At 44.2% G+C, this 22,414-nt stretch overlaps 1 protein-coding gene across 2 annotated transcripts in view; it reads left to right on the top strand.

The window, feature by feature from the left end:
- The window catches only part of PPIC (peptidylprolyl isomerase C), a 100,829-nt gene extending 80,032 nt beyond the window's left edge, over nt 1-20,797 (top strand). The window contains exon 5 of one of the 2 annotated variants that reach the window (XM_086961082.1): nt 20,527-20,797. In XM_086961082.1, the coding sequence (XP_086817208.1) occupies nt 20,527-20,661 (135 nt within the window). In that variant the 3' untranslated portion in view covers nt 20,662-20,797. The remainder of the gene's footprint in view (nt 1-20,526) is intronic. The other variant, XM_086961083.1, reaches the window with a different exon arrangement.
- Nucleotides 20,798-22,414: the final 1,617 nt, after the last annotated feature.

Here is a 22,414-nt window from a genome sequence, read left to right as displayed (position 1 = left end):
AAAGGTCTTCCAAAAAAATAAATAAATAAATAAAAGGCATTGCCATTTACAATGCCAATAGCTCAAACTTGCTAAATGCGAGACCTATTGCATTGCAGATCCTATTTTTTATTAAAGGTGTAAAGGCTGACCTGTAACCAGGCATTATACCGTTCCATTTAAGTTTATGGTGGGTGGCACTAGTTTACTGCTCTGAGGCCCTGCAAGACCTCAGTATTTTCCCTCTCATAGAAAAGAAAAACAATATTCATCCCTCCCTTATAGAAGTTAATCTCACATTCAGGGCACTTCAGTTGCTTTGCCCAGGACTAGGAAAGGTAGCCTTTGAAAGGCTCGGTGTTCCAAGCAATAGGACCTGTTTCTCTCCTATCAGATGTATGGCTGGAATTTAAGGCTTACACAAGTTCTGCTTCTCCTTATCCCATATTGGCGGAGCTACTTGCTCTCATTGTACCTCTGATGTCTTCCTCGTCCCTCTGCATCTTAGTGATAACCGGATCACAATTCCTGTCTAATGGTGATCTCCTATTGAGCCAAAGCCCTCTGAGGGTAGGGTCAGGGGTGTAGCTTGGTCAGTGAAATTGGGTGGGCCTGAGCTGCAGCTTTCCCGACAATCATGCGGGCATATAATGTCAAATTACAATCTAGGAGAAGCAGGGTGGATGAAAGGCGCTTAAGAGGCATTGGAAAGGAACAGGAATGCAGATTGGTTGGAATACTAACTGAGAGAAACACTATATTTTGTAAAATAATCAACATTTTTAGGGCTTTCAAAACAGAGGTGTTCAGAGGTGCAAAGTGCTCATAACTTCATGAAGCCAATTTGTTTGCCTGCCACACTTGTATGGATGATTCCTCCTGTATTTATTTATTTTATTTTATTTATTTATAAAGTTTTATATAGCTCGAACTAGATCCCGAAGGATATCAGAGCGCTTTACAAGAGAGGCCAAGAGTGTAATGACAACAACAAATTAATAAAAGACGGAGATCATACAGTAAAATAGAAGTAAGCGGGCCATAAGGGGGGCAAAAATAAGCATAGTAAACAGGGATCCTATAATAAACAGAAGTAAGTGGACCATAGGGGGGGCAGTAATATGCATAGTAGCAGATCTGTATCAAGTGAGGGTTCCATGTCAATTAGAACATTTTTTTTTAAGTCACCCGATCCCGAGACCCTAACCCACTAGGGTAAGAATTTGCTCATTAGGAATCTTTTGGTTTCCAGTTTGAACGCTGTCGTCGAGATTAGTTTGCGTACTTCCGGTGGTAGAAAGTTCCAAATCTTTGGGGCAGCACCTGAGAAAGTTCAGTGACAAGTTCTCTTTTTGCTCCGGTTGCAAGGTTTCAAGAGAAAAGTAGAGGCGCATCTTGATGCTCTCTCCCCACAGGATAGTTCAAGTTTTTGTGTCAGATACCTGGGAGTATTAAAGTGAAGGGCTTTGTGTGCTAGAACTGCAATCTTCAGCTGAATTTGTGCTTCATAGGGTAGCCAGTTGAGTGATGTAAGGACTGGTGAAATGTGCTTGTTTCGTTTGGCGCCAGTAACTAGTCTTGCTGCGGAGTTCAGTGAGGCCCTTAGTGGCGTCAAGGCGTATTTGGGGAAGGCCACAAAGGGTAGCACTGCCATAGTCTAGCCTCGGCAGGACAAGTGCTTGCACCACATGCTTGAAATCATTTTGTGACAGGAAAGGTTTGATATTTCTAGGAGTCCTTTTCAAGTGGTTTGTCCCTTTACAAACATTGCTGATGTGATTGTTCATATTCATGGTGATTCCGAGCGAATTGGCTGATTCTATGATAATCGGAGTGCCGTTGAAAGCAGTGAAGTGAGTCAGCCAGAGATCTAGATTGGGGATGTGTTTCGGAGGGTAGATGAGCAGAAACTCAGTTTTGGCGGTGTTAAGCAGGAGATGGTTCTTGGTTAACCAATTTTAAGTAGACGTTATGGTAGTATTGAGTAAGATTATATTTTTCGGGGATGAAATTTTCAGGTAGAGTTGTGTGTCATCAGCACACATGTGGAAGAACATGTTTGTTGAGTTTAGTGCGTTAGCTAGAGGTTCCAAGAAGAGGTTGAAGATGATGGGAGAAAGGGCGGACCCTTGGGGGATCCCCATGATTACTGGAGAAGGCTGGAAGACGGAGTGGTTTGACTTGAATCTTTGTGATCTGTGCTGTAGGAAGGATGAGAACCATTGAAGCACCAAATCCGAGAAACCCATTCTATATTGCAAGATGGATAGGAGGTTGTCATGATTAACTGTTTTGAAAGCTGAGGAAAGGTCCAAGAGTATCAGTAGGCAAGATTCATTATAATCAAGCATTTTCAAAATGTCATCCATAACGTGTGTGAGGGCCGATTCGGTGCTGTTCCCCCTCCGAAAACCGGATTGATGCTGGTCTAACAGTTAATACTTCTCTATGTGAGCACAAAGTTGGGATTGAACACATTTTTCTAGGAGTTAGCTAGAGTGGGGATGTTGGAGATGGGACGGAATTTATTGAGATCAGATTTGTCAGCGTTGGTTTTTTTTTTAGAATAGGCGAGACCTGAGCTGTTTTTAAGCAGTTCGGGACCATGCCTTGCTATAAGGAAGCATTTACAATTTTCTTCCAGGTAGGGATGAGAGCTAACTTGATCTCTTTGAATATGGTTGTGGGCAACGGGTCACCGAAGTGGTTGGAGGGGTTGATAGTCTGGAGAATATTGTCGATGTCTTTTTCAGTAAATGGGGAAAAAGTGCCCCATGACGCATTGTTCTTAGCGATCAAGAGGGGCGAGTTATATTTTTCAAAGAGGTCAGAGGGTGAGGCGGCAATAGAGGAGGGTGATAGGGCCTTCTTAAAGGCGAGGTCAATAGAAATGAGCCGTGATTTCTCCGTGAAGAAGGCATCAAAATCTTCACAGGAGGTATGGTTGCCAACTGGATCTGTGAGGATTGGAGTAGAAACCGATTGCTGTTTGACCAGTTCGAAAGGTTTCTTGTGGCGGTTAGCTGCTTGGTCTAATTGTAGTCTGAAATAGTCAGCCTTAGCTCTCTTGATCAATTTGTTGTAGAGGTTCCTGACCTCTCTCAGAAGTTTTAGTTGGTCCGAGGAGGGATTGGATCGCCAAGAGCGTTCAGCTGCCCTAAGGTTGTGACGTTCTGTGTTTAAGTTGTCGCTATACCACGGTTTTGATCATTTGGATGAGGCATTTTTAAGCTGGAGTGGTGAAATGTCATCCATGATGTTGCTAATTGTCGCATTGTAGGCGTCAGTGAGTGTTTGAACCTAGTCAAGGACGGCTTGAGAGGAGATGACAGATTTACAGTGGTCGGCGAGATTGCTGAGGTTTACTGATCTGAGGTCCCTTTTCCATACCTTTGATTTCAGAGATTGAACCTTCCTCATTACTACCACCCTGTTGATACAGAAAAGGATGCTGTGGTGGTCCAACCATTCACGCTGGGTTATGGAGTATAAGGTGATAGTCTGTTCCTTAGAGATGATGAGGTCAAGAATTTCACCTTTAGTCTGGGTTGGTTTGTCACAGTGCTGAGTCAATTCAGGAGTATTTAGAAATGATTTAAGGCATGCTACCGCTGGATCGCTAGAGTTAGACCAATGCAGGTTGAAATCACCCAGGAAGATTTGTGAAACAGCAGAGTTGATATTGCTAGAGAGGATTTCAACTAATTGTTCAATGAAAGGGAGGTTATCTCCAGGGGGGTGGTAGAAGGTGTGTAGTTTGCAGATCGGTAGGTTCTTACTCGATATACTAAGACCTAGGTATTCATAAGAGGAAGGGGAAGAGGACTCCACATGAGAGCTCGAGATAGTGTTCCTGTGGATACAAGCTATCTCCCCACCGATCTTTAACTAACTGTTGAGCCTGATAATATAATGCGTGGGAGGAACTAGGAGGTCCAAGATAGGAGTGGAGCCGGAATTTAACCAAGTTTCAGTGACTAAGATAATATCTAAGTCATTGTGTTGGATACGGTCAAAGATGTCTGATGCGTGTTTATTGGCTGATCTGCAGTTTAGTAATACACATTTTAGACGTAGTGGATGAGGAGGGGGCGAGAGTCTGGGAGATGTTCACCCTGGTGAGGTTGTCAGAGTTGCTGAATCTCAGATTGCGAGGAGGTTCTCTGTCCGAGTTTGAAAGGATGGGGTGAATTTGCCTCGGCAGGGTCATGTTAGAATTGGCAGTGGGCGCAGGGTGGTACTCACTTTTCATTGGGCAGGGTCGGGAGTATGGGGAGGGAATAGGGTTCATAATGGAGGGGGCTCACAGCTGGCCTATGTGCTCACTATCCATAGTGGAGGCTCTGGGCCGGTACGTAGAGCTGAAAAGCGAGCTGAAAAGCGAGCTGATCATGGGGAAAATATCTTTTGAAAGGACTTTCAAGTCGTGTAACTCCGTCGTGAGAAGTAGCAATTGTCGCGAAATGTCCTCTAAGCGCGTCGTCAAATCTGAGAAGTGGGTGTGGGGTGTAGAGTGTGGCGAAGATTCGGGGGGACTTGGTGAGAGCTTGTGAGGTTTGTGGTGGTGGTGTATGATTCCTGGGTAGGGAGCTGATCAGTGGGTACTAGAGAACCGTTTGACGTTGAGGTTGTAGTCTTCTCGAGATGAGGGAGGTCATTTAGCTGAGGTTTGCGTAGCACAGGGGTCGAGGGGAAACATTGCCCAGATTCTAACCTAACTGGGGCAAGGTTAAAGGGATAGGTGATGGGGCATCGTCATAAAGTCTACGAGACTGTGGTGTTTGAGGAGTCCACCCAGCCTGAGAGTCATCCTGTATCAGACGGATTGTTGGTGAGGAGATTGCATCAGGATTAATGTAATGCGGCTGTAAAGGAGTACTAAAGGATAGGCATATTCCTACCGTGGGCGACACGGGACTGGGGTCACCAGATGGGGAGAAGTTTAGGGAGAGTGGAGAACTCACAACTATTAGAGATGGAGTACTAGATAAACTCATCGAGGTGGTAGTGCTAGGGTAGGGATCAGTGGCGTTGCCGTAAACTGCTTTTTTGAGGGTAGGGTAGATATTGGCCATCTTAGCTAGATTTTCATTAGATGCTTGTATTAGGATGATCCCATTGTTGTAGAGAGTGATAGTGGTGGTGGCCTTGAGGGATGGCGAGGGAGACGTTGTTAACTTAAGACCATGCGGTGTTTTCTTAGATCCTGTTATTCACAGCGTGGCGTATAGCATGGTTCGCCAGCACGCCCTTTTTCGAGTTTAGAAGATGAGGTCATTAAACGGAGTACCCTTGTTTATGCAGAAATAGGGGTCAGAGAGTTGTTTTAGTTTTATCGTGTGAGATGGGCACTCATTGTATTCTACAGCTAGGCTCCACTTGTGGTTCTCTCTCCTGTTTCTACCAGTAGCCAGTTCCTTTTCCTGGTGTCTGGCTCCCTGGTACTCTAATAGGCATGAGCTTCTCCTAACCTAGTGTCTGGTGCCACTATTTGGCAAAGAAAGGAGACTGCCCTAGTCATGCTCACCAGGTACCAAGTTAATACATCATAAACTGAAATTGTATTGAGTAGGTAAACTTTTTGTTCCTGATGGTTTCCTCAACTACTTAACACATAATAGGTCAGTAAGATTCTTTGGTGCACTCAATATAAATAAAACACTTAAAGATTGCCATGATTTCACTCTGTCAAGTTTATTAATCTGGTTGCGTTATGTAATAAATTAATATTTTCTCCCCATACTTCCTACTTATTATATAGTCCATATATTGGCACTTGGCGTCAAATGGCATCCATTATATGCATCAAACGGAGGTCAAAATGTACCCACAACTACTGTATTGTTTCCATTGAATACCAGATGAAAGCATGCAAATTCGAACATACATATTTGTCACCAACACTAGTTCCTGCATACTACGCCTCCCTACCTTTCTCGATCAGGACTTTGTGGCAGTGCTGTCTGCCCGTAGGGATATGGGGAACCCAAAACCAATGTTCTACTTTTAAAAATGTGATTGCTTACTTGACTCAAACAGCCCAACCTTTCATCACATGTTGCCACAGATGGTTTTACATTTTCATGATGTATCAATCCATCATAACAGTAAACTGTGTGTTCAATCTAATTTTAATCCAGATACAATCTACGCTCACTTCCAACTAGACCGGGTTCCGAAGCCTCAACTTTCTACATCCGGAATATTCCCAGATTTTCAGTCAAGCAGGCCAGAAGGTGCGGCACTATGACAATAAATCCCGTTATCTGTTATGGGAGCAGCGTTATGTAAAATAATGCAAACGAGGCGGGTTGTTGATGCCTTAGGATAGTCTTGTAAATTAGAAGAGGGAAGTTACAATTAGATTTTGGACAGAGAGATTGGATAATATAAAATGCGACACCACTCAGGACTTGTATAACGAACTGTAACAAAGTACCTCAGGTGTTCTTCTGGAAACTGAGATAAATTGGATCCTTCATTTTGCAATATTTATTCTCCACTTCATGTATGTTGATATCTGAATATGAATGGAAGATGAAATATCGCTGTATGACTCAATAGAAATTATAATTAAAAAGGTTCAAAATCTGTTGCACTCAAATATGTTAAAATTCAAAAAGGTTTTCTCTCAGTTCCTTGTTATCTTACTACCAGGTCATGCTGCCATCAGTCTAATTCCACTTACAAGCCTGACCTATTCGTTCCCCGGCTTTGCACAGGCCTGAGTGATTGCAAGTGTCTGAGACTTTTGCAAGCATTCCACCCATCCCCTGTGTGTTCCTCTTGCTGCCTTTATGATCTCTGATACTACGGATAAGAAAGGTCACCCCATGGGTAGCTGCTGCAGAGAATATTGTACGATGCACTGAATGCAGCGTGGTTTTAATTCAAATGTTTATGAATGTTTACTGTATTTTAGAGAGCACGGTCACCGGAGCTTTTTGGCACTTTTTAGACGCATGGATAACTAAACCGAGATTATCATAAATTAAAAGCAGTTCTAAATCAAACCAACAAAAACTGGACTCACTTCGGTGGGCAGAGAGTTCCATTTTTTAGCAATTGGACATTAACATTTTATTTTTTAATAAGAAGCCGCACATCTAACAAGAATTTGCTTCCAGAATGCAGAGTGGACGGGAAGTGAATGTTAAATATATTGGATAAAATAAGGGAGCACCACCATGGATGACCCTATGAAGAATGACGTGATTTAATTTGAATTCTCTGGGCCAATGGAGCTGCATCAGTACAGAGGTCATATTCTCTTGTGAAGTAGTCCTGGCAATAATGTGGGCAGCTGCATTTTGGATCAACTGTTACCTTCATATTAACTTTTTAACTTTTTAAGGAAGGCCATATAACACTATCTGGCATAGTCCAGCCTCCACTGGATGAAAGCAGTGACTATTGGTTTATGAAAATCCACAGGAATAAAAGTAAGGGTTTTCTTGAAAAGCATTAAGTACCAAAAACAGATTCAGGTAACTTTATTGATCTGAGGTACAAAAGGTAGGTTGAAATCTAAGATGACACCCAGAATTTGTAAGGTGTCAACAGGGGCAGGGACTGAGTCCGTTCTATCAGGTTTCTATCTATTTGGCTCCATTCTCGAGGCTTTTTCGTATCGGCGTACTGCAAGAAACTGGTGAGTTTCCTACCTGGTTTATGTACTTTTTTCACAAAATGCTAAACAAACACTTGTTGAGAGGGAGATCAAAGGTTGCTATAGATAAAGATTGCATACTTCACGTATGCAAATGTGGTTTATAACCCTAAATACAGTCTGTATTAAGGTCACGCAGTGCTATCTATTCCCTTGAACTCATACTTGTGTTATCCTACGGGATAGGAATACAATCAAGCATGTTTGACTGATTTACACATCCTTTGCACCCTCGTAATGTCACTTCTGGGTATCACGTTGACTATTGCATCTGATAAATACAAGCGTGGGAGGCAGTGCCAGTGAAGCAGTAACATGATATAACCCAGTCTAGGGCATCTCTGAATATTGTACCTCAGATCAGAGGTTGGATAGGTGGGAATAAGGAACCTATCAGAGGAATACAATTTAACACATCACTGATCGGTAAAATGCAGGGAACTTACCACGCTTGTGGATATGATTAATTTGATTATGGTCTATGCATTTGTAAACACACTCGTCGCTTCTTTTTGTATACAGTGCAACCATGTCCTCTAGGATTTTCTTTTTCGAGGATGGAAAAACACTGTCGGTGCCTGGGGAAATTAGGGTGCTTGTGACAAATTTGTAATTTTCAGACCTTGAAAAAAAGGAGTGTTGTAATTGGCTCGCCTGCCCCTAGAGGTCAATGGGAGCTGCTACTGCTAAAAATTCTGATGAGTAATGTGATGAAACTTTAAAAATAAGGGAGTGGGGGGGGCGGAGCCTGGCCGGCGGCCAAGATGGTCGCTCGGGCTCCCGGCTCCGCCGGCTCTCCTCTCCCGCCGCCTGATTTCTTCGCCCGCCACGCACAGCTCCGGAGCTCCCGTGCGCCGGAAGGGGCGCTGAGCAGATGCGTTCGACCCCGAGCGCTTTCCGTGCCCGGACAGCGGAGTTACGGACCTCCGTGATCTTGGCCTGCGCGATACTTGCAGCCGGGATCTAGCGTGACTACGCCGCCGCCAGTGAGAACCACAACAGCGGCCGCAGGGATCCAGGTGGCACCCGTCCACCACTAAGCAGGTCAGCCCGCCCCTGAAAACTTGGCTCCAGCGCTACCCCGTATATCGGGAGGACAGAAATACATGCTATTTTCCAGCGCTGGTTTGGTGTCTCCCCCCCCCCCTTCTCCCCTTGATGGGCTTGCTCGTCCACTACCTGCCGCTGGCTACTCGGATGGAGCGCCGGTCGGCCTGAAATGTACTGCCTCCTCCCCGGATTTCAGATACGTGGGGCTGGCTGCGGCGCTGTACCACCGTCGCGCCTTTTGGACTGTGGGGGCCCGAATGTGCTTCTCCGCCACGCAGTGGGACGAAGACACTAATGGGTAGTAACGTGGGGGTGCTGGTGACGCCATTCCCTCTCTATCGGACTCGGGCGGGCGGCCCTGGCATTTGCTTCAGCGGCGACCGGATTGGGGGTCCCCCCTGTGAGTAGTGCTTACTATGGTGAATCCACAGATGGCGTTGGAAGCGCGCACTGTGGATCGAGGGGAGTGGAGCGGATGCCCCCCATGCGCTGAGAGGATGGACTGGAAACGAACTGCTACAGAGGGGGCCTGGTGTCATTAGAATGGGGAGAACGCTTTGCTGTGGGCATTTTGGTTGCGAGACTTTGTTCATGTGGCCCCTGCTCGGCCTTCGTTGAACAGGTTTTGTGGTGGGACCCTGCCCAGTCTTTCTTGGCGGCGTGGAAGATTGTCCGCGCAAGTACAACTCCTTGTATGCTCTTAATTGCTTGCTTCCTCGACACCTGATTTCACGGATACTCATTCAATTGGAGCGTTCACCGGCTATGTTTGATTGTTTTCCCTCTCGCTTGTTCTTCCTGGTATCGAGCTTTGAGACTGCGAAATGGCTGCCCTGGTTCTCCTATACATTGCTCTTTGGATTACAGATGGTTAAAATGGCGGCGGATGCTCCTGACGGTGCAGTTACTCGGAACATTGCAAGGCTTCCTATTCCTTTTGAGTTGATCTGCCCGATCACTGTGTTGCTCTAATTGCTTTCTCCCGCTTATAACGTTTGCGATATGTTTCTGACTCGGGACATCGAAGTGCATGTATACCAACGACGCTCAGCTCCTTGTTCTAGCATGGGGAGGTTTCCATCTTGCCTGGGAGGCTTGCGGGGTTGGGCTGTAACTGTGTTTTTGAATCTGCTTATGTCTTTGATATTCCACCATCCACTACGGTATTATTGCAGGGGTGAGAGGTGGCGGGGGGAGGGGTGGGGGGGCCGGGGGCCTGTACTGGGGACCCTCCATGTTTTCTCTTCCCCTTTCGTGGGGTTTTTGTTCATTTCTTTTTCCTTTCTTTCTCTTACTTCGTGTGAATATTGTCTCTTTCTCTCCTCCTCGTCTCTTTCTTCCTATATTTCGGGTTTAGGTACTGGGCGACAGGCACGCTGCTAGGGGGGTAGGCCGTAGCCGTATGCAGGGGTGCAGGGTGGGGGGATGGGGGTGGGTATTATTGTTTCTTGATTCACCTTTTAGTTCTATGGCCTTTATTTTTCATGTTATTATTTTGGTTTATCTTTCCTTTCTTCTTTTATCCTTCTCCTTTTTCAGTGGGTCTGATTAGAGGTAATTCTCCGTGCGTTTTCCTAGTTCAGTAAAAGGGTTTATGTTTTAATGCTCTATGTCGAGGCGGACAGGTACTGTTTGGGTGGGGATATGTAATGTTTGTTGAAAATCCTGATTTTACGTCCTGATACGAATATCCTGCCTATAATGGTCCTGCCGTGAATATCCTCTTTCAGGTGTAACCCTAGCATTGGCAAGGTCTAATTTTGCGGCATCCGATCCTGCTTTCTCTTCATTTAAAAAAAAAAAACCTTCACTAATCCTGTGACCATGTTCTACTAAACTCTCCTGAGTTACGCATAGATACTGCTCTGTATTGTTTGATTGCACTACCTCTGTACCTTTGCTCAACCGTGACGGTTGGTAGACTTTGAATGTAACTGTGAAATGCTAATAAAGGTTTACCAAAAATTTTTAAAAAAAATAAGGGAGTGAGCGTGTGGTCCTATCAACAGAATAGCCATAAACTGGAACTTTTGAAACAGTAATAAAAGAACTTTATTCAGCGTAAGACACAAGAAAGGCCTTAAATGAATTGGGATACCTTATTTGATGTGATCATCCCCAACAGTTGGAAGTTGGTTAAGTCCAACTCCAACAGACTTGTAGATAACGAGGTTAGCTCGATTAAGACAAACCCCTGGGAATAGTACATATACAAGCTTTACTTATTATCTATATCTTGAGATGGGTTACTGACCAACACATTCAAGATACCACACCTTACTGAAGGGTTCCTCAGAGCAGTCTACAGTAGTAATGTCATATCTGGGCTCAAACTCAGTATTTTCACGTGTGGAATGTGGGCAAATATTTTCTATTCTTTTGAGCAGGTTGAAAAACACTAAATGCCACCTCATTACGCAAAGCGGCACAAACTTAATGGAAGAACACTGTTTTAGCACCAAAAGTTGATGCAAGTTCAGCACAAAATATGGAGTCATTGAAAACCATTCCTCCGGTAAACCTATAGAAAGGGAATGTAGGTGGGTAGCAACCGTGGAAAAGCCCCTAAGAGTCGACACAAAACCAGGCCTACTAAGCTATTCACAAGCTACAAGGGCTATCCAACACCCCTGAACCAGGGACAACTAGTTATAACAGCAAACAAACGGTTCAGGTGAACAATTATAACGTAAATAAATTACAATGTACTTTATTTACGTTATAATTGTTCACCTGAACCGTTTGTTTGCTGTTGTACGCCTACTAAGCTAGCATTACCTGGCTGTGCATCAAGTCCTAACACCAAACTAAATCAGCAGCAAATAAGAGGCAAGCACAACATCGCATTGAGTGCCACTCCTCATCAGTGTAATTTTTATGCAAATAACATATTTTACCCATTTCAATGAAATTTGTAAGGCAGGCTCACTCGTCCACGTCGGAGCAATGCTTAGTATCACTCTAAATGTGCCTTTTTTTGTACCAAGGCCACCCATGACATTACTGGTTGACATTACTGGTTTGCAAATACAAGAAAATCGGATAGCGATGTTTAGCCGCAGATTCCTTGCGTTACAATTATCCCTAGGCACCAGACAGGATCCGGAATGTTTCCACATCAGTAATTCTGCGCGTCTGTACCGGGCGTCGTGTGTCTCGGTAACATCTACCAGATGTGACGTCGTCAGAGTCCATATAAGCCCTCCCCCAATGCGCTGACGTCAGTTTCTTCCCCTTCCTCGCTGATTCGGTGAGTGAGACATCTGGCCATTTTTGGCCTACCACGACCTTGTCACCTGGTAAGTCACACCGTAGGCCATGGCCTTCCCCAACTTTACCTTGTTCATGCGGTGCCCGTGACTCGCCTCCTATACCACCGATCTCTGAGTCAGAGCAAGAATCTGGGCCTCGCCTTCCGGTGTTTCCCAGCACCAAGGCAACTCTGGGTCAGATGAGAAAATACTATCCCTCCATGCCATTTTGATCTCTCAGCCTCCCTCTGGTGTGCTTCTCAGCCCCAAGGAGGTTGGTGTGGCCTCGACTGACTTCAAACTGGTGGGACCTCGCTCGGTGTCAGCTGTGCCCTCTGAATCTGTGATCGACTCCTTCTCCGCTCCGGTGCACAGCCCTTCAGGGTTCCTACCTGTGTTTCCCGTGTTGGTTCCGCCGACTTCGGCGTTGACAGCACGATAGCCCCTACTTTTCCTTTCCTCCCCGACTCCAAGGTGTCACATTCCCGATGTTGAGAACATTATCGGTGAAACTGTTCACTTCGGGCTACCTTTCTCCGCTTTTGGAGGAGCCCCCTGCTATTTTCTCCTTGACACACCAGTATTTTGGTGATATGGGTGATCACATGCCTGAGCCTCCTCCCTAGTTTCATTTTGGTTTCTGCCCTTGGTGACAGTAGTGGCCTTGATTCTTCCCCATCCTAGGGCCTGTTTTCTCCTCTTCACCTCGCTGCGGAGAGGCTTTTGGTCGATATGTTTTCTTCTTCCAGCTCCGCTTTACGGTCTCTTAATATGGCTTGTGTCTTGAGATGTTTTTCTCGTGCTGTGTGATACGTCTTGCGCCTTCTTCCCTCCGTTCCTGATTACTCTATAAACTGTACCAGGATGGCCCTTAGGCGGCTACATTACTGCTTCTTTGTGGCTTGCATACCTACGTACCTCCGGCTTTTCTGAGGCTGTTTACTCCACCTTGGTGGACATGCCTTTCGATGGTCAATATTTGTTCAGCTCACAAGCTGACTTCACTTTACGCCATTTCTGGGATAGAATGAGTGAAGCGAAATCTTAATCCCTCACAGCAATACCCCCCCCGTACTCAGTCTGGCTGGATATTGTTTCCTTAATGACTTTCTCTGTGAGCCATTATAGGACAACATGAGTTGACTTCCTCTTTTCACACGTGCTGTCCAGTGTGGTACCCTGCCCCAGCAGGTATTTTCTTTTCTTGCATTCTTACCTTGTTGAGGACAGGTTGTGGTCCCTAGTTGTTTCTGGGGCGCATCTTAATTTCTGGCCCTGTTTAATTTCAACGCCAGGGGCTGCACGGTGTTCTTTGCTTTCTATCCAAGTTCTGATTGGGGTGTTTTCACGGTATTGTGTAGATGTATTGTTGCCTTGTTCGCTGTCTTACAGGGTACTTTGTCTGTATGTTTCAAAATAGGGGACTCCACATGTGTTTGGGGCACCTGTGCAAGTAGGAACATGGTACACGGAGGTTCTTTTTGTGCCCCTGTTTTGTTGCATTTTTCTGCACTGGCCTGGGGGAGGGTTCTCTCCTTCCACTCTGTATGGTACCGTTCTTTCCTAGTGGATGCAAGGGAAGGGGCATGGTTCTTGGCCTACAGTTTTTTGTCTGGCTCTGCCCTGAGTGGTGTTCCTTCTTTCTCGCTTCAGGCATTAGCACTTCTTGTGCTAGTTCTTGCTATAAACGGGCGCAACGGCACCTCTCTCTCTATTTCTTTCTTAGGTACCTTGTGGTCTGTATGTTGGTATGTGTGGCCATCTTGGCTTCCCTACCTCTTCTATACCTCTGCATGGCCTTTTTTCCTTACATTTCTGCCTTGCATGCAGCTGCTTTCACATTTTGATCAGGGCCATTTCCATGATACCTTCGATACCAACCCCAACATTTCATTGCTGGCCTGATGGTTCTTCATGTGTGCCTTCTACCCTTTTGAGGGTTATGGCAAATTGTCACCTTCCATTCTTCTCTGACAATGGCTCCTTACTTGTCCACTCTGGGTTGGATCATGCGGAGGTTTGTGATCCTTTAGTATTCTTTCCCGGGGAATTTCCTCCATTGCTTGGGATTGTGGTTGCAGATCTAACCCCTTTGGGGGTTCGAACTCCCTTGTACTAATAAGCATACAGAGTATGATCTTGGGTGACGTCGGGATCCTCATTCATGTTGTTCCTGGCTCGTTGGCCAGGCACGGGTTGTCAGTTTACTTTACTTTCCTTTTGGCCAGGAGGCGCGTTTGCAAAGTGGTGGAGAAAGGGGGCGTGGCCTCGGACCACCTCTCAGCATTCCCATTGTGTGGGACTTACTGGAGGTAACAGGTAGGCTAGTTGGCCCCTAAGGACCCCAACAAGGCAAAGGGACTTCCTTTCCTCAACCAAGAGCATGCCAGGAGGTGCATTTGCAGAGTGGTGGGCAAAGGGGGCGTGGCCTGCTATGAGAACATAGCAATCCTGTTGTGTGGGACTTACTGGAGATTATAGGAGGGGTAGTTGGCCCCAAAGATATCCTTGGGGGTCGACTATCTCTCTTGTTACCTCCGGTAAGTCCCACACAGTGGGATTGCTAAGAGGTCTTAGGAGGCCACACCCCCCTTTCTCCACACTCTGCAAGCGCGCCTCCTGCCACACTACGGGTTGGGGGATGAAGTCCACTTTACTCCTGACGGACTTTGGGGGCAAAGAACCCCTCCTGGTACCTCCTGTAAGTCCTACGTAGCAGAGTTTCTGAACGCTGGTCCGAGGTCCAGCCCCCTTTCTGCACCACTCTGCAAACTTAACTACAATGTTATAGTTAGAAATTAGCATTTAAAAAACCTTCGAAATTCACTGAAAAAAACATAGGTGTCAGGGACAATATAGTTAGTAATTAGCATTTAAAACACCTTAGAAAATCACTGAAAAAAACATAGGTTTATGGGACGTTATAGTTAGAAATTAGCATTTAAAAAACCATTGAAATTCAATGAAAAACCACAGGTTTCAGGGACGTATAGTTAGTTGGACATTTTACTCATACAAAACCAGAGAAATTATAGCCATTATAGTTAGTTGAGCTAACTATAACTCGCGCCCCCGCAATGCACTGCTGATGACATCACATATTACATCACTCATGCACACAATATATTCTTCATGTATTGTACTCATAAAGTACACATAAACCCAGCACATGCACTTATGCTGCGTACAGCACTACATCCTTCATGTACTATACCAGTCAGTCACATGCACCTCCCGCACATGCTTACACATGCATGCACTAATCAATATTCCATTATACCTGTATTGCACCATTTACAGGCACACATACATGGCAGCACTTCACACCATTCTGATGTAGCCATGGGAAAGTTAAGCACACAGCAGCTGAACTTTTAAAACGGAGTCTGTAGGCTTCACTTCACTGGCACTGGTTAAAAAGGACCTGTTCACTCCAACTGATCACTACACGGTATGCTGCCTCCACTGCGCTCGTTCTGCTTAACTCCAGGTGTAGGCACTAGACTTCAACCACTTTGGGTGCCCCTCCCTGTCTTACAAGACCGTAATCCGTGAAACAGACCTCTGTCATGGTGCACACACTTGATCCGTGTTTGTCTATAACAATAAAAATCAGCCACCTAGAGATCAGTACACTTGGGCACTCTGGCAGGGATGTACGTCCATTACAATGCAGAGGACTTTTCTGTCCCCACAGAGACGGAGTCTACTATCCTGTGTACCCCCCTGCGAGGGAGCCTTTGACTGATTGGACCACGCAACCCTGAGAGTTAAGGGCAGAATGGGTACTTGGCACGGATACTCATAATCCATAGTAAGTCGGGGCCCGGGACATCAGGAGTATAAGACCTCAATCCCCACGGTTGGGAACCTCAACCTCTACATGCCCCATGCCACTCTGAAAGGGGTTCAGACAATATTTTTTATTATTAATTGTTGTATGTGTCTTGTAAGTTAGGCTGCCTGATGTGGGTTTTTGGTGCCTAGAAACTTGTTCCCTTTTTCTCCTGTGGTTTCTTCTGTTCTCTGTGGAGGAATATTTTTCCTATGCCGAAACCCATTTCCATGTACCCCTACTAAGTTTGGGGGTGATCCTTTCCACCCTGGAAGAAGACTGGGTTACTCAAGTGTTTGCTGTAATAAAATTTCAATAGTAGAACTTGAGCAGGCCTCTTGCCTGTGGACTGCATTGGAAGACTTAAATCTGGCTTGCCAAACTTACCCACAATTGGCTCAAGATGCTGAAACTTACAAACACTTCACTGGCTTCCACTGCCTCAAGGTAGCCAAATTCAAGTTGCTTGTGTTGCTTCTAAATCTACTCAGACAAATGCTTTTACTTACCTTGTTCAGAAATTCAGGGCAAAATGTATCAAAGGTGTTGTATCGCCCTTGCGAGACGCAGGGTGGTGCAAAACATAGAATGAGATTTTCTAAGCCATGCAAGGCCACCTTGCGAGGCTTGGTAAAGCTGGAGTAACGCAAGTTAGCGCCATGCATTCCTCTGCCCCAGGGATGATTTCCATGGGTAAAGCGTGAGTGTTTGCATACATCCACTCGTGGATTTTGGTCCATTTCCAGATTTATCATGAATGGTAGACCTGGGAATGCGTCAAAATGCTACGTCTTCCCAGGGGAGGAGAAATTAGGAAAATGCTTATTTCTCCTCGCTTGTTCCTCTTTCTTCTTGTGCTGCATTATGGAGCACACATAGAAAGAGGAAAAAGTCTTGGAGGATTGCTTTTGTGCAGGAAGGTGCTCCTTCCTGCACAAAAACAATCTTACTTGCAATGCAGGCACCTTTGCACCATGGTGCAAGAGTGCCTGCGTTGGCACTAGGCAGCACATAGTCCTCAAGGAAAGGACATTGATGTGCCGTAGAATGTTAAATATGGTGCATTCCTGCCCTCTCCCTGTCACGCAATGCAGAGCAACAAGGTGGATTGCTGCATTGCGTGACATTTTGATAAATCTGTCTCTTTGTATTTCCTGACAAGCAGAGAGATATGAAGTGTAAAAGTCCGCAGAGCTTGCAAACATGTTCCTTTAAACTGTCCTTACGCAGGCCCTTTAGCATTATTTAGGAATTCTTTATTCTCGACTTGAGAAAGATCCTCAAAAGGCTACATGACCAAGGGCTCTGTTACAGAACGAGTGGTAGTAAAACCATCCACAGTAACTGGTAAATACTTCTTTTATGGAAGGAGGATAGATTGTCTAGTGGTAATCTGCACCCCGTCAGAGCAAAACTAAGACTGTGGTAAATACATTGCTTCCAACATTCCCCACTACAGAAGAACATATAAGCCAACAAATTGACTTTACACGCCACCAATAAGGCCAATGTGCCCTGACCTTAGAATGAGCAGACCAATGTTAGTAGTGTGAAGTGTTGATTATTTGTTATCTTAAGTACCACTGAAAAGATGCAGGAGTGTTTTAGCCAACAATGGCCAAATATCCCTGAAATGGTTATCAGTTATTTGGCTGGAAGTTCTGTAATCGCTGGTTGGCTAATTTTGTGGCAGTGGTATCTTTCCTGCTGTAAAAGTTTGGAACAATGGGCCACATTTTTTTAATTCTCACTCAACACAGTGCAGTACCCAAAAATGCTATGCTGCGTGAAAAGGACAGAACAGGAGAGCACCATATCTACAGAGATATGGCTCTCTGCTCCCCTCTACCTAGAACCGGTGTAGGAATTTCGCTGCTGAGCACCACACACACAACTTTGCCCCATAGTGCTAGGGTGTGTGCGTGAGTCTAGCATAGGTTATACACTGGAAGGGTACCCTTCTAGTACAAAATACCATGCCAAGACAACATTTAAAACTGTTCCCACTTTGTATGTGTGCTGTACATTGCAGCACACATGGAAAGGAGAAATAAAAACATTTTTCTTTTAAACACCTGCTTTCGAATTTTTTGCACAAAAGCAGGTCTCAAATCTTTGATAGATATGGGTTTGCGTTGAAAAGCATGGGTGTTTGCAAGGGAATGCCCTGTGACATTTAGGGGTCGATTCCTGTACGTACGATGAAGTACGATTCGTACCAGGAGCTGGACTCCGTACGAATCATACAGAAACCGTACAAATTCAATCCTCGTACGAATCTCCCTCGGAAGCTGTACGCGACATCTGTACGGTTCGCGGCTGCTTTTTCCGACCCGGCAAGTACGATTCGTGTCGGGTACGCACCGTACGACCCTTTTTCTACGGGAGCTGAAAACAGCCGTAAAAGCAGAGTTCGCCCCGAAACAGGTACGGAACTTTTCCATACGAATCGCCCTTACCTGACGTGGACCATTCGAATCGCGTCCTCATACCCCGGTCCGGAACATACTCGTCGGGTCGTACGGCATGTGTACGAGTCGTACGGTTCACTGTTTCAGCCTTGCAATACGTACGGATCGTGACGATTCGGACGGATTGACGGAATACGGATCGTACTACGCGACTCGGACGGACGGGTACGAATCGTACGGCGATGGCTCTGGATGGAAATCGTAAGGACGTTTTTTTTCCAGGATCGGAATTGGCCCCTAAGTAATGCAAAGCTGTGCTTGACCCTACTTTGCGTTACTTTTAGGCAATTTCCAGCACAAAAGAGTTTTACGATGGAAAGTAAATTATAAAAAAATGACATTTTGTGCTGGTGTGCATCATTTTTGTGATAAATGCTGGTAAATCTGCTCTGATATCTCCTAATGTCTGTATTTTTTACACCTAATAATATTTACTCCTAGCAGGATTGCCATACACCTTGCAGTACGGTATAATTATAATGTCGGTAGATCTTAATCGTATATAGTGAGGCTGTAGTTGTTAACTCTGTAGTTGTTAAATCTGCTTCTGTGTATTTACATTGTTTTTTTTCCTCTTTGCAATGTTTTTAAGTTGCAATTTGTATAATGTTAACATTTTTTTGTTTAAATGTAATTTTCGACTTTTTGTACAGCACCCAAGCGTGATCAGTGCACATTGGAGATGAGTTATCATCTGGCCCTTAAAACCATATTATCCTTGAACATTAGGTGGTAAATTGGAAGACTGCTTGAAAGAGCCAGGAATTCTTCAATCCTGGCTTTGTTTGCTGGGAGGTTCACTAAATTTACATGAAAGAGAACGGTGGAGATGATCACACAACTGCTTTATGTAATTGCTAATTATAATATTGTTTAGTGCACTTGCTCCAAGCCTGCATGGACCTGAGCGTAATTATCTGGGTGTAGGTAAAGAAGACCTGTTAATATTTCAAGTCAGGCATCTTAGACCACAAAGTACACCTATGCGCTTAAACTGGGTCTGCCCAGATGTCCACATGGCACCAGTACAACTGAGACCTTAGCATAATTGTGGACTGCTGGGCACAAAATGTCAAGAAGTAGCACAATTTGGCTGTTCTAACACTACACTTAAAGCTATCTTGGTTAAAAGGTACATTTCCATTGGCCTCCTCCATGCCCACAATTCAGCTGGGATAAGGACATTGTAACAAAACCTCTTTCAGATAATATTTTGTGGGGAGCAGGGCCAAAACGATTATTCCTTGTGACGATTACAACAATCTTAGAGCCGCTCTATGAACTCACTTTTTACTACTTCAAATTAGTCTTATCATCTCCTTCTGTGGAAGATTAAATTGTGCGCCCAACCTCTTCGACCGCAAAAGGTGGAAGCACAATTTAATTCCAATCAATCTGAATATTAGATTATGTTAATGTTTTTTAATGTATTTTAATCAATTGAGGAAAAAGGGTTGAGTGGAAGGTAAGCAGTATTTCTTACCACTATAAAGTCTCGTAGGAATAGTCACAGAAAGTGCTACACCTAAAGAATTAACTTGCCACTGGGGTTCATTTTCAACAGATTATTAGTTATTCCACCTAGCCAATCTGAAAGTGGCTGTCTGAATCCAGCCAAACATAAGCAGCTTTGCCTGCCTCTTCACGTTTCACAACACTATCAATGTGTTTGCATCTTTGGTAACACGGATTATGTATATGCAAGCCCAACTATCTATCAGATACCGCACTTTTTCTACTTTTTATTGATTTTACATTGGGTTGGGGTATTCTGCGTCCTCCTCAATTGTATAGACTTCAATATCTAAGCTGTTTGAAATGGTGTAACATAACTTAGTGATGGATAAAAAATTGTTCAAGTAAGTATGAAATAGAAGGAAACATTTGTATATAAAGTATCAATATGATCCCATTAACGTCTATATAACAATGTAATAAAAAGCCTTCCACAAAGCGGTTCCTATGTTTTATATTTACTAACTGGCGATGTCCGACATAGCTGACCTTGGCTTACTGTATTGCTTTCAGTTGGGGTTAGAATACCATAGAGAGAAAATAGTGAAGTTTGAATATTAGGTCACACTTTGAGCCCTGATATACGAGGATTAATAAGCGGTTCCCTGTATGAGTAAACACACTTCTGACCTGAACCAGTCTGTTAGATTAAATGTATGTTTTAATAAGGCTAAACTGTGTGATTAATTTATGTTTTCCCTTTGTTGTATTTTGATTAAAAGAGTCTAACGTAGTTTTCTTTTTCTTTTTGATAAGTCCGTGGTGCATTCAATAGAATTTCAACCGACAGATGAAAAGGATCACCCCTTGCAAGACTGCGTCATTGCTAACAGCGGGAAAATCAATGTGAGAGAACCTTTCGTTGTCGAAATTGACGAATGGCTGCACTAGCAGGCAGGAAGACAAGGAGCTCCTCTTCCGGTGGCAGAACGAATTGTTGCTTTTGTAATGTGCATACATCCTCAAGTTCCCAAACAAGTGGATCCCATGATAAAAAAGCAACAAAATGTTAGACTTTGGTAGATGCAAGCTTTTCTGTTTTGTGACACAGGTAATATTGGGTGTAAATTCAGCTGCGGCTTGTGCAGGTAAGAGGGGTGGGGCCGGATGGCGGGGGTTTCGACAGACGATGACGAAGGAAAATGTAAAAATATATTTTTTAATTTAATTTTCCTTCGGTATTACCCGTCGAAATCCCACCCGGTCCCACCGCCCCCACCTACACGATTAGCGACTGTGTCATTTCTGAATGATTATTCTCTCTCCCTTACAGTTTTTTGATTGCTGCTAAACCAACATGTTACTTATGTTTTTATATATATATATATATATATATATATATTACCTACTGGCGGTCGCCAGTAGGTATATATAGTTAGGATTTTTTCTCTATGGGATTTTTGAAAATTCTATGTCTAATAACTTTGGCGTTTGTGGACGGAATTGGCTGAAATTTTCAGGAAAATGGAACATTTTGTTTCTGAGCAGCCCCTGACAATTTGGGGGGGTTTCATCAAGGGGGGGCCGAGAAAAAAGGGGGGTCCCAAAACACGTTTTTCCCATGTTAATTTCCATAGGGCGGTTGGCCTCACTTTTAGCTCGAACGGCTGAATGGATTTGCACGAAACTTGGCAAAATTGTAGGGACTGTTAGCCCGATGTGCCTTTGCTAGGTCTCAATATATGTGCTCCAGTGGATTTTGAGTAATTTAGGTTCAAAAAAAGATATATATCTGGGCGGAGCCTAACCACACATCTGATCTGATTGGCTGTCAGCACTTCATCCAAGAAGTGTTGGCAGCCATCTTGGGACCAATATACATGATAGCACCTCATTAAAAAGCATTGTAGTTAATAGAGGGTTTTAGGACTTTAGTTACATTATAAATCATTTGTTGATGGTACCATACTCGTTTTAGGAATTGTGGTGGGTTCTAAGGTGATTTTACCATGTGAAAAAACCTTCTGCTGTGATATCATGAATATTGTTTGAAAGAAAACTAATATCTCATGATTTTCCCACAGTGGTTTGGAAGGGGATCTATAAGCTAAACTGAAAGCATATTTTCTGTAAATTCACATTATCTTTCTCAGTCATGTGAAAATGAAGTCTGACATTCTCAGTAAAACATGTACATCCAACAAGGACAGAGACTGTCAGTTGATTCCTTTGTGTTCTACTGCAGCCTCCTAGAGTGTTCTAAAGAACAACTAGAGCGCTAACAGTCCTACTTATTACAAAGGTATGGCACACCTGAAGCCATCTTGATTGGAATAAAGTGGTAACTCTTAAAACATTTAATTTAAAAAGAAACAACGAGGGGGTATATTTTGCCATAGAAAGTATGATTAGTGCTGCAGAATGAAAAATTAGGGCACATTTTGAGTGACTTCTCAAATCCTTTTCTATTTCATTAAAACATTCTGACATGCAGTCTCCCAAAATGGCCACCAGAGACAAAAGAGCCCAAATGTAGCCCAAATATCACCCAGATGTAGCCCAAGTATAGCCCAATGACAGAATGTCCCAGAGTGTTCTAAAGAACAACTAGAGCGCTAACAGTCCTACTTATTACAAAGGTATAGCACACCTGAAGCCATCTTGATTGGAATAAAGTGGTAACTCTTAAAACATTTAATTTAAA

Source organism: Lissotriton vulgaris, chromosome 3_1, assembly GCF_964263255.1.
Source record: "Lissotriton vulgaris chromosome 3_1, aLisVul1.2, whole genome shotgun sequence".
Taxonomy (NCBI): Eukaryota; Metazoa; Chordata; class Amphibia; order Caudata; family Salamandridae; genus Lissotriton; species Lissotriton vulgaris.
This window is presented reverse-complemented; position numbering and strand designations above follow the sequence as displayed.